Source organism: Petaurus breviceps, unplaced genomic scaffold (assembly GCF_028583685.1).
Source record: "Petaurus breviceps papuanus isolate PSGF00001 unplaced genomic scaffold, PetGlider_PUasm1.0 224, whole genome shotgun sequence".
Taxonomy (NCBI): Eukaryota; Metazoa; Chordata; class Mammalia; order Diprotodontia; family Petauridae; genus Petaurus; species Petaurus breviceps.
In genome coordinates this window covers 7,529,642-7,546,737 of record NW_027185887.1, presented here as the reverse complement: position 1 = coordinate 7,546,737, position 17,096 = coordinate 7,529,642, and the positions used below count along the sequence as shown (strand labels likewise).

The following is a 17,096-nucleotide window of genomic DNA, read 5'->3' as shown; positions in this document are numbered from 1 at the left end:
CAGGCAAAGAACTTGATTATTCAGAATGCTTTTTTATACAAAAGTATTGATAGCAATGAAATTTTATCTATACATACAGAAAACTCTATGAAAATGAATATGCTTGGTACAAAATTGTTCACAACTCAGTGACTAAAATTGTGTCAAAGGCCAACTGCTACCTAGTAGTATTTTTAAATTATTACTTCAATTCTGTGATGCTTACACATCAAAATTCAAAGTAGTACGAAAGTAGCACAAAAACATGTATTTACATCATTTCCTATATACTAAACTGCAAAGCATCATAGTCGTAATTGTGGAGCATTATTTTTACCTATTATTACTCAAATAAATAAGATAATTTAGTTAAATAAATGCTATACTTGAACAAGATTTTTAAAATGTTTCCCAAATGTTACAAGAATTATCAGTATTTTCTATTTTATGTTGCTAAAATTACTTGACAATTACTCACAATTCTGTACCTACTTTTTTAATAACAAGTTATTGTCTAACAATTAGTTTGGTATATAATACTAATTTTCCTATAGCAGTTGCTTCAATTTCTTTCTTATTTCTTGACTCCTTCTTACATTGGTTCTTTCTTCTTTACCTGTATATCATTCTCCCTTTCTTTGTCTTAGGTATCTTTGTTCTCCATTAAATTTTAAGCAACTTTAATGTGCTCTCCTTCTAACCTATAGTAACAGGACATAGTAGTATATAATTATATCTAACCACTAAGGTTAGAAAGTTATAAAAGTATTAGTTTTAAAATGTTTTAACGGAATAACAGCCCAAGTCCTAAAATTAGGGAATACCTGAAAGGCTGTTAATTTCCCAAATTTAACTAACATAATTGACTGCTCTATTCATTAGTCTCTATACCTGGGATAAAGCTTCAAAGAAGTTTCAGTCAAGCTTCAAAAAAGTGAATTTCTAAACTCAGTAGCAATGATCATTTTAGAATCTATATTACAGGACTTTTTTCAGTGCATCATGCTTCAGTGTCTTTAATGACTACTGCTCTGATGCAGAACCCTTAGCATTACTTAGGCTGTTAATTCATATAATGAGAGCCTGGGCATTTTCATTGGCAAACCTCCATCATACTCATTGCTTTGGCTCACTGACTCATATAAGATGGAAGTAAAATGCTGTATCCCAATCTGATGAAGAAACTAAGGCTCTAACTAAAAAAAAAATGCTGTCTTTTAAAAATGACTACTTACCAAGTATACAGCTATCAACATGTTACCAAAAGCAACTCATCCAGATTTTCAATTTCTCTTAACTATCATTAGGTATTATTTCTTTGGATTAACATTAAAAATCACTTAATAAGCATTAAGGCATATATACAGTTCTAGTTACCCACAAAGAGGATTTTTTTAAAAAAGAAAGAAACATTTCCTATCTTTGAAGGAGCTTATAATCTGTGGTGGAAGTATTCTGGATCCCCCATTTTGTGTTGAGTAAAAAGGTAGATTCAGGTGCTTGCATTTCTTTCAAGGAAATAAAGGGGAATGAATTTAACTTAGAATATTTTTTTATTGAAAATAAAGGGAAAACTTGTAAAGTGTGTAAAAAAAATCAATGGTTACTCTTTAAAGAGATTTTTCTATAGGTCTGTTCAACCTGTGTAAGCTTAGGTACTCTGATAAATGTGGTAAGATGGTATTTTAAAGTATTTAGAAAACAACTATAGTACCAGAGTTTTCACAAGTATATTGTTATGGCAAAAATGACATAATGTTTTCTCATGCTTTGTTAAATCAACACACAATTGGCACACACTAAAATGTTATCAATTTTAACATTAACAAATGTTCTTCTTTTACCTGCTTTTTAGAAAGGGAAAATGCTGCAAATATTTTGTGGAAACTTTGCAAAGGGAAAATACTGCCATTTCAACCAGATGTAAATGCAAATTCCTCCAAATCGGTGTCCTATACTTTTCACATTTTCCGGTTCTCATCCCTTTTACTAAATCTGCATAATTGCATTCTAAGATCCTAGCAAAGGAGGTGAAATATCTTGAAGTAGGCGTGAGTTATTTTAGAGCTAAACTGAGCTAGTGCTAGAGATTCGAATTCTAACATGTCTCCCTGAGCTTGATTGAACACATAAAATATAAAAATATGCTGACTGAAATCACTTATCTTCTATATACAATCTATCTGCTTCATTTTGCATGTAAAAAATTATTTGTAACCCTTTCTGACTAAAGAAAAAAAACTAACTTCTTCTACACTATTAACTTAAGAAAGGAAAAAGGGAACAGTCAAATGTTTTCAAATTTGGCAATCTAGTCAGGAACCAGAAATCTTCACGTCCTCCCCACAGCTGGGCAGCATCATGTCCCTTTAAATGTAAGGAGCATCTTCTAAAAGACCTAGCGTTCAATCACTTTCCCCAATCAAAGGTTTAATAAACTGTCTAAAATATGGCGGAAATAAAGTTTTATTCATAATACATCAACCCAAACCAAGTAACAGATGGTAGTAAAAAGGCCTTAAGTGGCATCCCAGGCCCTAGAAAGTAGTCATGATATATTTCCCCTACCCCACTTTTGGTTTAAATTGGTAACCAAAGAATACAAAAAAACAAAACAAAAAACCTGACAAAAATAAAGAACAATGTGGAACTATTTGTGAGTTCTGGGGGAAGGGAGTAGGCAAAACACACAAGAAAAGGGTTCTGAAATCCAATGAACAAAATGAAGACATTAGCATGTGGCAGTTAGTGAATAAAATACTGGTCCTAGAGTCAGTATGATCTGAGTTCAAATTCAGTCTCATATACTTAGTAGTGGTGTGACCCTGGTCAAGTCTTTAACCCTGACTGCCTCAAAGGAAAAACAAAAAGTGTTTCAAGAAGAAATGAGCAAACTGGCAAAGAAAAATGTGATATTAATAATATCTTAAATTTTATAGTGTTATATAATTTAAAGAGCACACTCACATTCAGTATTTCATTTTCTCTACAAAGTAACTGAAAAAAAAAACACCCTGTAATAACTGCAGTATTATTCCATTCTTCTAAAAGTGAGTAAACTGAGGTTCAGAGAGGCAAAATGCTATGTTTGGAGTCAGTAACTGGTAGATTCAGGATGTAATCCTGGATATAAGACACCTCCTTTCCCCACTTTTGTTGCTCCACAGGACAGTGCTATTTGGGAGCCCTTACCTTCCCTGTGTCACAGCAAAAAGTCCACTGGTCTCAAAGAAGAATTGAGTGTGAGCTTTGGCCTCGACATTTAATAGCCAGGTGACAAGTAACAACCTTTTTGAACTCAGTTTTCTCATTTGTAAGATAAGGGAAAAAAATATTTCAATTCTTTATCCCACAGAGATATTGTAAGCTATTCCTATCACTGAAAAGGATGCATTTAAAAAATTCAGTTGTGAGCTGGGTGTTTGAAACTTAATTAGAAGCAGTAACACTGAAGCAGTAATGACTAAGGCTTTTTTAGAGTTTTGTGCTAGATGCTGGGAATAAGACAAAGATTTCACATCCTCAAAGCCACATTGAGGTATACAACATATCTACAGATAAGGAAGGACAGCTCCAGGGAGAGTGTGAAGGGGGAAAAGAGATTTGGACAAAGACCTCGAGGAAAAGTGGATGAGGAAGAAAATATTGTTAGGTGGCAGATCAGGAGGCACCTGAGTGATGAAGGAAAAGAAGTATTCTGAAATGCAGTGATGAAAGAATAGATTCTAGGAATATGGAGGGCCTATACAAATGCATGGAGGCTGGAGAGAAGGAACCTGGAGAACTTAGAGAAATTCAGAGTAGGAGAATGGAGAGTTCTGAAACACTATGTGTGAATGAGAATAAGGTAACATGGGACCGAAAGAGGAGGTTGGAGCCAGACTGAGGAGGCCTTAAATACTGGGCAGAATTTGCAGTTTAACTTATACACAGTAGAGTTACCATTTTTGAGCCAACAAACATATTTCTGTTCCTTAGGAAGATTACTTTGGCAACTGGGAGAAGGATAAACTAGTGAGGGGAGAGCCTAGCTGTACATAAACACTTTTTACCATAGAAATAATGTTGGACTTGGTGGTCTTGTTGCCTTGTATTTTGGGAGGTGGTGGGGAGAACCTTAAGAACATTCCATATATCCCCTCTATCCTCCATTAGAATGTGAACTCCTTTGGAAAAATGACTTGTTTACTTTTCTATTTATATTCTCAGTGTTTAGAATAATGTTCTGCAAATAGTAAGCAGTTAACAGGTGTTCTAAAAAATAGCTAGCATTTATACAGTGCTTATTATTTGTCAGGCATTGTGCTAAGCATTTCACAAATATCTCATTTTATCCTCAAAACAATCTTGAAAGGTAGGTGCTATTATTACCCTGATTTTACAGGTAAGGAAACTGAAGCACATAGAGGGTAAGCAACTTGCCCAGGGTCATACAGCTAGTGTCTGAAAGGGAATTTAAACTCAGGTCTTCCTGGTTCCAGGCTCAGTGCTATATCTATCCACTGTCCCACTTAGCTGCCTATTAGGCAACAGAGACTCTGCATTCAAGGAGTTTAAAATAGTTTAATGGTGGGAGTGAGGAAAATGAGAAAAACACAAGTGGATGCTGAGGAAAAAGGCAGAGAAAAATTTTTTTTATCATTTTCAATTGAGGAAGGCCAAAGAAGGGCTTCGCAGAAGAACTGGTACCTGAATTGATGAAATTTGAAGAAAAGGAGTGACCTGAACAATCAGAGAAGAAAAAAATCATGCAACTGTCCTGACTGGGCCCACTACAAGTTTATGTTATATAATCTCAACTGGGCCCACAATGCTGCTGGGCAATCCTTTTATACCTCTCTAATTAATTCACTACACCCACTCAACACAGTAGTTCTTCCAAACCTTTTATTTCCCCCTCCTCAAACCTGTCATGGTTCCCTCTCCTCATACATTTTGAACCAAGAACCTTGCCTCATAATTTGCTGGAAAAAAAAAAGGTAATTCACTGAGATTTCCCTCTTCTCATCTCACATTTTCCAGATGCCTTCTACCACTATGTGGCAGTCCCTTAATCTGCCTCAGTTTCCTCATCTTTTTTAAAATGGGGATAATAATAGCACCTGAAGATCAAATGGGATAATAACTATAAAGCTCTTAGCTTAGTGTCATCATATATAAGAGCTGTATAAGTATTGGCTATTTTTATCTTTCACCTCTGCTTCACATGAAGAGGCAGCCTTTTTCCTTAACACCTCCCCACCTCAAGACCAGCACTAGTTATCTCATTCAAATTTGTCTCCTCCAATGAATTCGGTCCTTTTTTATCCTTATTCTATCATTTATCTTCTAATCATGGGTGTTCCACATTCCTCTCTCCTGATTCCTCTTCTCTTTCCTCCCTAGACTATTGGTGTTCTCATCAGCTCCCATGGATCCAATGATGATCACTATGGGGAATGAAGATTTATTTTTTTCTAACCTCAAGCAAGAAAATTAACAAGATCCTAACTGAATCAATAGAAATCTCACTGGCAGCAATAATAATGATTCTAGGTGGTTGATGTATTGAGCATGGAGATGGCAGAGATAAAAATGCACCCCCCCATTTTAAATTCTAAGTGGCAAAATAGACTGCTAAACTTCACAATCATCTTTTCAGCAAAGTTGCTATTATGTAAGTATGGGCACATTTGTATCTTCCAAATAACTAAATCTATCCTTGGACATACAGTCTGACACTCTATCTTACATACTACACTGGTAAAGAGCTACATTCTACAGTCTTTTCTTATTGCTAATTCATGAGTTCTTTAAAATACTGGGCCTAAGTAGAAAGTATCCAGTGTTTTGAGTTTAAACCTGCACATTGGCTTATGTAAAAAATAAATCAAGTCAATAACTCAGAAAGTTGTTATAAGGATCAAATGAATAATCTATGAAAAGTGCTTTGTCAACCTTAAAGTTCTATGCTATGTAAATATCAGCTATTATTATCTTGATAAAATTTTTGGTTTTACTAATGGTTAAACATGTGGTGTTCCATCTAAATTTTATTTGTAAATTTAAATTTGTAATATTTGTATTTGTAAATATATTTGTAAAATTAAATAGGTTCTAATAGTTAACTTTATCACAAATGCAATCTATAGTTAAGTAGACTATCATCTAGAAAATTAAACATATTACATATATAAACTATTTGCATATAAAATTAATCAAATCATAATGCTATTTGAAGTATTTCACTTAAAGTTTTCTTTAAATGTAAACAATTTAAATACCTACAGATTCCTGCACAAAGACAGAAAATTTAAAAAAGTCTCAGTTAACCAGTTTTAGCTGTAATCAGTTAAAAAATCAGTCTTTTGTTATCAGTCTACTTGCAGAAATTAAGATTGACATTTTCTCAAATCACATTATCCAAAAGATTGAGATTATATTCTTAGTAATACATATATGATATATGGTAGGAAAAGGATTAGACCACTTTAGTAGGCCTAGAAGATTACTATAGCCCTCCCTCCACCCCCAAAATAAAGAACCTACCCAGTGGTTCCCTTCTCCTATTGCAGAATGAAGCTTTAAAAAACAGATTTCTCTTTTAACACTTTCTCCTTCAGCTTCCTGATAAGATTAATTTCCTTTGTGAAAACTGATGTAACTTTAAGAAAATTATGTTCTGAAATTAGAGATTTATCTTTTCTTCTTTATCCTTACACCTACCTTATGGGGATGATGTAGGAAAATAGTAGGAGGAAACGAAAAAGGTTACGGTACCATGGGCCTACAAATCCTTGCAGGGTTACCATAACAACTGAAAGGGCAACAAGGGCCAAAAACAGTGCTTTGGTCAGTTGATTCAGTTCAAGGTCCAGCAATCCCACCTGAAAGAAATAATACAAAGTTTATCTGTGCAGATGACCAAAACCTTACAATAAAGACAGAATTAATATATTACAGCTTACAACATGAAAGCTTTCTATGGTTCAAAAATGCATTTATTAGATGTTCTTCATTTTTTAAGAACATTTACATCAGTATTAGAATGAAATGGAAAATATTTTAATTTAAATAGTCTTACCATAAGTCATTTATTGATATCATAAGAATTTCTCAATTTGGGTCAAAATCTTGCGAGATAATTCTTTGAGTTTGTAGGACGAGGTAAAAAAATGCAAAGAAAATAAATAGAACTGCTATGTTTAGATGTTAGATTAGTCCACCAGGGCAGAAACTTAAATGGTGGGAATGGTAATTTGCTTTTATAGGTAAGGTTCAGCTGCAAACTGAGAACCTGAGTTTTGGTTTCTCTCTGGGACATTGCCCTTCAGTTTCTACTGTGGCAGAGATCTAAATTATATTTGTTCAGAACCCTTTACTCAAGTTAAGAGTTATCAAAGATGTTGAAAAGATAATGAGCATAAAGGGAACCTGCCTGCTCTTTCCCCAAAACAGCACAACGGTGTTCTTCTATCACCTAGATGTAATATACTTCTAGTTTTTGTTCTCTAAGAACCTCAAAGGAGTTTCTACTTATGAAGCATATAATTTCATAGAGCTCTGAGTTTCATGGAATCCAAACTGACAAATACTATTTAGCACCACCTCTGTCTCTGAACTTACACCAATATTAATGATATCTCTGCCACAGTAGGAGCCAACAAGAATGAACTTGTCCATGAAAAAACTTGAGAATCACTATTTTTAAGTTCACTTTGGAATAATGTTAAAATCCTTAAAAGGACCTAAAAAAGTTAGTTTTTTTAATCTTATTACTCTCATGTATGATTAACCTAGACTTGCTTTTAGATAATATTTAAAACTAAATTTGCTGAAAATTTTAGATTCAATAGTGAAAATTCCAAAAGTGAAAAAAATGAGAAATTTTACCTTTAAGCTTTTCTTAGAATTTTCAGTTAAAAAATATAATTTCTGCTATACTAACCCAGTAAAATCCAACAATATACTTTCTGAAGCAATAGAGGAAGTAGCATTCATTCACTGCTTCATTAAGACTCTCTGCTTAAATCACATGTTTCCAGTTTTAGTGGAAAAATTAGTTACTTGTAGTTGACACTCTTTATAAATAGGTTTTAAAGACTATAGAAAAGTAGAGTAATATGTTTACAGGGGCACAGGGCTAGGCACAGCTGGTTCCATCCTCCACGTTCAGACAGGTCTACATGACCTAAAGAATACATAATCCAAGTGGCCACTTGTATTGCTAGCCACCCCACTCATGTGCAAGCCAGTAAGATGCTCATTTCCTGCATAAATCTAGGGATAACATTCCTTGGCATACTTTGAAGGGCTCACTTTGCAAACTGTGGGTTGGTGAATCAGGCTTAATGTTTCTGAAATCTGACCTCATTTTCCTTCTTTATATCTTGTCACTTATGATGGGCAATGCATCTAATGACTAAGGAAACTTTAAATAATGAATAAGCTAACAGATAAGTATCAATTTCAAGTGGAATATCTTCTTATTTTTAATTTAACATATTGAATAAGAGCCCTGGCTTTCCACAAGAAGAAAACCACTTTTCCTATTGTACCCCTCAAAAGAACAGGAAAAAAAGCCAAGAGAGATCTAGTAATTAACTTCTGAATAGAAACTTTTCAAAGAAACAGAAATCTCAAACTTCCTATTTTCCCAATAAGGTATAATACACATGGATTCACTTTTTGTAGAGCAACTTTTAGCCAAGTAAAATGTGTGGGAAAATTATATCAACAAGAACTTCTCTGAGCTCTATCACAGAAGCTCTTTTATCTCTAGGCACTGGCAGCCAGCAGGATCAGTAAAACATAACATTTCCCTAGATAACAAACAGTCTGAAAAGGAACTATATTTAAATAGTTCTGAAAAATTCCAACATTCTTGCTTCTGTATAGGCTGTCCCTTCCCTTGAGAACTAGGCAGCTGAAGACCACAGCGGCTGATTTATCAGCTGCATTTAAAAAGCAGCACAACGAGGACAAATATCTTGCAATTTCCGCTGCTTCAACTACTACATAGTTTATGCTTGAATTATTGAGAAAAATAGGTTTTTGGATTAAAATGAAGAAAAATTAAGCCAGGGAAGTAGAGCATGTTTCAAAGCCCAGATCTTTTTGCATTGACAAAGGCGGTCTAAGTTTCAGGCCTCGCTGAGGATCAGATGAAGTCATTATTCATTCAGTCAGGGAAAAAAGACTCAATTACCTCAACCTAAAGATGCTATCAATGAATGCAAAGTGCATATTTTACTCTATTCATCCAAATCCCATTAAAAAGTGAAAGGAATGATTTAATCTGGCCTTCTAGAGTTGGTCTTTTTTTTGTAATAAAATAAAGAATCTCTGTCCAGCAAAATGCATAACCACTACCTCACACTTTCCCCCCCAGCATCATAGCAGTGAAAGACTGTAAAAGCAGAGACAAAAACAGTTAGAAATGAATACAAAGTTTCCTTTGAAAAAATGCCACATATAGGATCTAAACATTAAATGCAACCCAATGCACATTGATATGTAGATAATTCAAGCATTAATACCTTTCTAATTGATGAAGACAGATGTGGTCAATTGCCTGACTGGTGAATATAAGCGTCAAGAGATCAAATAAAATGTTGTCCAAATGGTTTTTAGAGCACATTAAAGAAAAACTTATTTTCTCCCAGGTAAAACGTATTTTTTAAAAAAACAAGATTACATCCTGTTTTCTGTCAAGTACACTACCTTAAGTATCTCTAATTTTCCTACAGCCCAATGGTAATCTAACTACAGTACAGAGTATTATGTTGAATTTCTTCTTAAAATGAAGTTGACTTCTTAAAGCTTAACACAGGAAATCTCCAAAGAGGAACAAATTAAAGATAGATTTATTAATTAATTAAAGAAGATCTCTTATTTTGTAAAACTTTCATCAAATAACAGAATACCTAGAAGAGTAAATATTTAATAATAGCTTTTCTGGATACCCACAGTAGTGTTTATAATTCATCCAAGGTACATTATAAGTTTATCTGGATTCCTAAATGTATCAAGTCACATTCTGGTTAAAAACCAAGTTAACTGGTAAATTTAGAAGTGTTACTGTTTTCTAACTAGAAACATCTAACATCTTGGAGAACCTCTGTCCTTTGTCATAGCTACAATCGTTTCACTAATAGAATATTCTTAATCATTTGAGGTAATTATGACTACATAAGAAAAAGGTGAATTAAATAGACTACAGAGTAATTTTCAACATTTATTGTAATTTCCCATATTTGTAAAGCAAATTTTCTTCTACTTGTCATAATATTTGTTCTGTTTGAAACAACTGTGATAACAAAATTAAATACGCCACTGGAAATTTTAATCTCCAAGGGAAAATTTGTGCATAATGTCTAAGACAACCACAATAGTTTTGCAAAGGGGCTGTTCTAGGATAATGAACACAATAATTGCCTGTATAATCTAAAATGCTACTAATGGCAACAATCACAAATCCATTTAGCTCCTCTTTAATTTATGTACCAAGTTTTAAATAGCTAATGGTTCTCAGTAAAATAATGGTTTATACCAACAATAAAGGGTAAGTACGGTATTCTCCAGCTTAAACAAGAAAATATCAGTCAGAGTTGTTGCTTTTTTTTGAATGAATGAATGAATGAATGAATGAGAATAAGATCTTATCTTTGCACCACAGTACTATGCTAATATGTTTCAAAGTTAAAATCCTCACATGCTATTAAGTTCCTTTGAAATCAAAGTGTGCTAAATTGAAATAAAGGTTTCAGGTTACAAAAACTTTAGGTCTGGTCACTGGTTAATGAAGTAGAAGATAAAATAAAAAGCAGGACCATCAGAGAAACAAACTACTCCACTGTTAATCATATGACATTTTTCTTGGATTGCCAAGATGCTAACATTCTTTTGAAATGGAAATATACTTTTCAGGCTGCTCAAGAATTTTGTTAAGATAGCAAATGTTAGACTGGGGGATTTTAAATGTTCAATTTAAATTTCTATCAGAGGTCAAACTCATTGTTTCAATTTAGTTTCCCTCATTTCCCCTGTAACTGTAGCACAATATAAAAAGATAGAAGGATGCAATATATTTTTCATTTGTCCAAAGTTGTTTGCACATATTGGATTACTAATGTATTGAACTTACTGGCAGATACCTTTAAAAGAAAAAAGCCTAATAAATATAATGCAGCAAGGTTGTATTGTTGCGGTTTAATTTTCCTCTCAATTTCAGGAATTTCTAAAATATAGAAAGAACTGCAATTAACCTAGAAGTAGCACCTCTCTTTTTAAGAATGTATGCCTTTAGAATATATCTTTATTTTTTTTTCAATTTGTAACAGAGCCTAAAAGAAAAGTAAAAACTAGAAATAAGATATATTCAAACTTCCATGTTTGTTTTTTCCTATTAGCTAAGTTTTTGGGGGGAGCTGAGTTGGGGTGTAGGGGTGGGAAAAGTAACACTAACTACTCTGTCTTAAGTGTTTCTCAGTACATTCAGGCCAGGCACATACTGTAGAAATGTCTAAGCCATTATTGTTTATCGCATCAGTGATCTGCGAAATAAGAAGGGTTTCTTTTGGCCATTATAGCCTATTGGCTCAATAATCTGTGTTTTAAAAGCTCCCTAAATAGGTATTAGAACATCAATTCTTAATGTTACAATCTATCACCTTAATCATTTTTTAAGATCCCTAAATCTATATTTACACAACATAAGTTTGAAAAGACAATTAATATGTACTTTCATGGCCCATTATTTTATCAGGTAACATATATTATATAGTTTAATCTACCAACTACTGCCCTGCATATTATTTGAAAGGTTTTGATTTTTTTCAAGATCTTGTTACCTAAGACGGTAAGTTACTGTGTATTTGAAAGAAACAAATTTTGCAAATTTCACAGAAGAGACCACCTTACTTATATCTGACCAAGAATCTCCTATACAAAGTAGTCATTCAGTTTGAAGACCTCTAGTGGTGGGGAACTCCATTATCATCTGAGGCAGCTGGTTACACTTTTGGATAGCTCCAACTGCTCTTTAAAAAAAATGTTTCCTTATATCAAGCTTAAATCAGTCTTTCTGTATCTTACACTCATTGACCTAGTTCTGGAGTACAAAGCAGAATAACTCATTCCCATTCCCCTCCAAGTCTATTTGTAATCTCACTTGTATCAACTAACCAAAGTTACGATCTCAAGGACCATCACCACTCTGGTTGCTGTCTTGGATATGCTCCAGTTCTTCAGTGTCCTTTCTTCCCTTAATTCATCAAACCACCAGCTCTCTATGATTTATAGATCAAATATAAACTCCTATGTTTGGCATTTAAAGTCTTTTACAAATCTTCCTAGTTTATTCCACTTAGCCTACCATGGTGGACCAAAACAGCCCACTTGCTATTCTTCACAAACAGCATTCCACCTGTCATCTCTGTGGCTTTTTAAGGCTGTCCCTTTCACCTAGAATGCACTTTATCCTCATCTCCATCCCTTATTATTCCCACTTTTCTTTAAACCTTCAAAGCTAAACTCAAATGCTACTTGCCACCTGAGGTCTTTTCTGATCTCTCCTCCTCCTTTAGTTCCCCTACATTACAATGTATTTGCTTTATATATACCATGTTTCCCTGATAATAAGACACTGTCTTATTAATTTTTTTGGACAGAAAAACACCAGAGGGCTTATTTTCAGGGGAGGGCTTATTTTAATGAACATTGACAGCAATTTTAATAAACATGTAAATGAGAACAAAAAAATGTACCTTTATTCAATAATGAATTCAATAAAGAACAGGATGACGCGCTCACTGCTGCAGCTCTGATTGGATGCAGCTCGGAACGCGGCATGCGTTTCACCCAGGGGGGGAGGGGGATGGTGCATACAGAGGGCACTGTAATGTAGCATGTAGCGCAGGGGATCACCTTCACTACAGTAGCAATCTCAATAGGGCTTATTTTCGGGGGAGGGCTTATTTTAGAGGAATCTTACACAGTAAGGGGAGGGCTTATTTTTGGGATGGATCTTATTATTGGGGAAACACGGTACTAATATGTGCACATGCTGTCTGATAGAATATGTTCCATTTTAGTTTTTATAACCCTACTATCTAGTTAAGTGCCTAGTCCATTAGGAGGTATGTAGTAAATGTTCTGATTACTTTCTAAAGTGTGGTATCCAAAAGTTAATACAGTGTATGCTAGATTTGTATACTATAACTTTTTTTTTAAGCAATTGGGGTTAAGTAACTTGCTCAAGGTTACATGGCCAGTTATTTCTGGGTGTGGTGCTAAGTATCAGAGCCCGGATTTGATACCAGGTCATCCCAACTCTGGGGCCAGTGCTCTTACTCACTGTACCACCTGGCCGCCCCTAAGCAACAGGGGTTAAGTAACTTACTCAAGGTTACACGGCCAGGTGTTTCTGGGTGGGTACTAAGTGTCTGAGCCCGGGATTCGATCCCAGGTCATCCTGACTCTGGGGCCGGTGCTCTTACTCGCTGTGCTACCTGGCCACCCCTACTATAACTTTTTTTTTTAATTTTATATATATATATATATTTTAAGCAATCGGGGTTAAGTAACTTGCTCAAGGTTACACAGCCAGTTATTTCGGGGTGTGGTGCTAGGTACCTGAGCCCGGATTTGATCCCCATATCATCCCGACACTGGAGCCGGTGATCTTACTTGCTGAGCCACCTGGTCGCCCCTCCTACTATAACTTTTAATGTAGCATGAAATTTTGATAACTTTTTTGAGCCATACTACATTTTTAACTTATACTGAGTTTACAATAATCTACTGACACATCTTTTTCAGACACACTCTTGCCTGCCCCATTTTGTTCTTATAAAGCTGATTTAAAAAAAAAAAAAAAACAACCAAGCCACAAACATAAGATTTGCCAAACCTAGGCTTGGATTTTGCTTCAAACACTAGCAAACTGACTTAATTTCTCTGGGTCTCAGTTTTTTCATGTGCAAAATTAGGAGATAATAATGACACCTAAGATTCTTTTTAAGATTTATATTTATGATCCTAGTATATTATATACTTTATATTTACTCCTACTAAATTTCAGCTTATTAAACTTAGTCCACTCTTCTGGCCTGTCAAGATCTTTATTATTCTTGACCATGTCATCCAAATGTTTATAATTTCCCTTAGTTTTGAATCATTTGCGAGTCAGCTAATTATGAAATCTATGCCATTAATCAAATCGCTGAAAAAAAAACCTGAAAAACAATACTGGACCACTGGGGTGCTCAACTAGGGACTTCCCTTTTCAAGTTGAACCTTTCAGTTCTACTTTCAAGTCCAGTTGTTCAAAGTGTTTCTGAATCAACTCTAATGGTTATGACCTTACCTATACTTCTCCATGATAGATTTTGTTAAGTGCATTAAAAAGGTCATATAAAAATTGTTCCAAGAGATAAACAAAATAAAAAATGTGATTTATTCATATTTCTGAATACTGCTGCTAGAAGAAATATAACTATCTTGGATATAAGGATAGAAACTAATTTAGCATAATAACAAACCAAAAGAAGGCCACAAAATACTAACACAAACTTGAAACTTAAATATTGTGCTTTGTCCCATCAACATTTTTAAAAATAATGCATAATATACCAGTTTTTTCTTACTCATATACCCTCAAATATTCAGAGAGAGACAATTCTACAAAGAACACAGTGACAGAAAAGAGGACTATTACCAAATCTGAAAACACATCCCAAATTATTTGTTAAATCTGAAGTGATGGTAATAATTACATAATGCAAATTATCTCCTGTAAGTGCTCTTACTTAAAGATCACCCAAGGAATTTTCCTTTAAAAAATACCATCTGGGGGCGGCTAGATGGTGGAGTGAATAGATCACAGCCCTGGAGTCAGGAGGACCTGAGTTCAAATCCGGCCTCACACATTTGACACACTTACTAGCTGTGTAACCTTGGGCAAGTCACTTAATTCCAACTGTTCTGCCTTCTCCCCATCCCCCAAATACTATCTGGCTATCCTTATTGTGAATATTTCTTATTACTTTGAATATTAATTTTTCTCCCCAAATTAAACCTGGCTGAAACTATCATGTTAGATTCGTAGGTGTTCCATGTAAATTTTCTTAAAAAATATACTTTTACACAATATAATTTTGTAGTACCATTTATTATTTACTTCATGCTATAAGTACATTAGATTTCTGAAATTGACAAAAACCAAACATTTCCATATACAAAAAACACAAAATCTCTATTATGTAAAGATTAAAAATAAAATCAAATATATTCAACACCTTAGTTTCAAAGTTGTCCTGCTTGTGTGTGTATATTCTTTAAATGGCTCAATGACTAATATTTTTTTTTTGTTTTTAAAGCACCACTGCAACTTATATCCTTCATTCTACACCAATAGTCCCCATTGCCTTTCTTCTCAAGAGATGGGTAGCATAATTCATTTTTCAGTCTCTGTAGTTGGTCATTTGTATTGATCAAAGTTCTTAAATCTTTCCAGTTTGTTTCTCTTTACAATGTTGCAGTGACTGTATAAATTATTCCCTGGTTCTGCTCACTTTGAACTCATTTTTCAGTTCACACAAGTCTTTCTAGGTTTTCTCTGCTTCTACTCCTTTTATGATTTTTTATTATACAATATTAAAAAAAACCTAGATCATATTAACATATGATTATTTATTCAGTCATTTCCCAAATGCATATCCCTTTTGTTTCCAGCTCTTTGCTATAATAAAATGCGCAGCCATAAATATTTTTTGTATATAAGTGGTCCTCTCCCACTGTCTTTGACCTATTTAAGATCTGGGACTAGTAGCAGGATTGTTGGATTAAAAGGTCAGTGATTTTTTTGGTGGTGCCAAATTGTTTTCAAGAATGATTGAATCAGTTTGCAGGTTCATCGACATTGCATTAGATGTCAGTTTTCCCACAGTTCTCCAACATGTCATTTTCCTTATATGTCATAACTTTGCCAATTTGTTGATTGCAAGGAAGACCTCAGAGGTTTTTTTTTTTTTTTAATGTGTATTTCTCTTATTATTAGTGATTTGGGGCATTCTGAAATATGGTTATTGAGGGTTTAGCATTCTTTTTCTTGAGAACTACTCTTTCATATCCTTTGACCATAAAAACATTTCTTATTTTGAACTTTATTTTTTCTTAGAGAACTTATGTGTATGTTTTTAATCAGTGTTAATAAGTATAATAATAATATTTAAAATGAAAAAAGTGTATTTATAGTTATGTGGATAATTTTAACTGGACAAAGACATAAAATATACCACTAAACATCAAGGGTAGGTAATGATTTGGAACACACAAATTCTGTTCTTAGAAGAAATGTGTAGATAATTTTAAAATTAGATATTTAAGGAGAATTTTCAAACAATATTTTATTCCGTGAATAACACTGGTAATTGTGTCATTCTTTGAAAATGATCTTAGCAACTAGGTCATTTAGTGTCTGCTCTTGTATAATATGATTCTGTCTCATGTGAGGGAATCGTTTTCATTCTTAATTCATCTTAACATTTTAGGCTGTTTATAGTATATTTGGGGGAAAAAAATGCAAAAGCTGAAAAAGCAATGTTATGATTTGACCAGAAGAGGGAGCTCAAGATTGCGCTTTATCAGTTCTTGTTTAAGCCTACATTGGCTATTCAAGTTAACAATTGTAAACCTAAATCACTGATAAGGCAGCCCAAGGTAAAACTACTGCAAGATTTTTTTTTTAAGAAAAACTACTTAAATACACATACACACATTTTGGCATATGGAATTCCATATGCTGATAGTTAACATTTGAGAAAATATTTCAGAAAGGAAAATGCTTTTAGGAAGTGGCTCTACATAGGAAAAAAAAAATCAGAAACTACACTACATCCAGTACCCAAGTAGGTAATTAGGCTACAGTGTAAGATTAATCCCAAAACTAAGTCAATAAAAGTGTACTGATAGACTAAGCTAATGGCTTCATGATCCTTGTTGCTTTCCTAACAACATAGGAAGCTATCAATTCTAAATGGGTTTCCCAAGACCACCCACCAATTTAGAATAATTACTTCAATAACCTATGCTACTACTGACATCTGAAGCTTCAACATTTAACATCATTCATACAA

General features: G+C 33.9%; 1 protein-coding gene across 9 annotated transcripts in view; it reads right to left on the bottom strand.

Annotated features, from left to right (window-relative positions):
• Positions 1-17,096, bottom strand: part of ATP9B (ATPase phospholipid transporting 9B (putative)) — a 509,413-nt gene that overhangs the window by 176,186 nt on the left and 316,131 nt on the right. For all 9 annotated transcript variants that reach the window (XM_069095002.1, XM_069095000.1, XM_069095001.1 and 6 more), the window contains one exon: positions 6,685-6,845. In XM_069095002.1, coding sequence (XP_068951103.1) covers positions 6,685-6,845 — 161 coding nt within the window. The remainder of the gene's footprint in view (positions 1-6,684; positions 6,846-17,096) is intronic.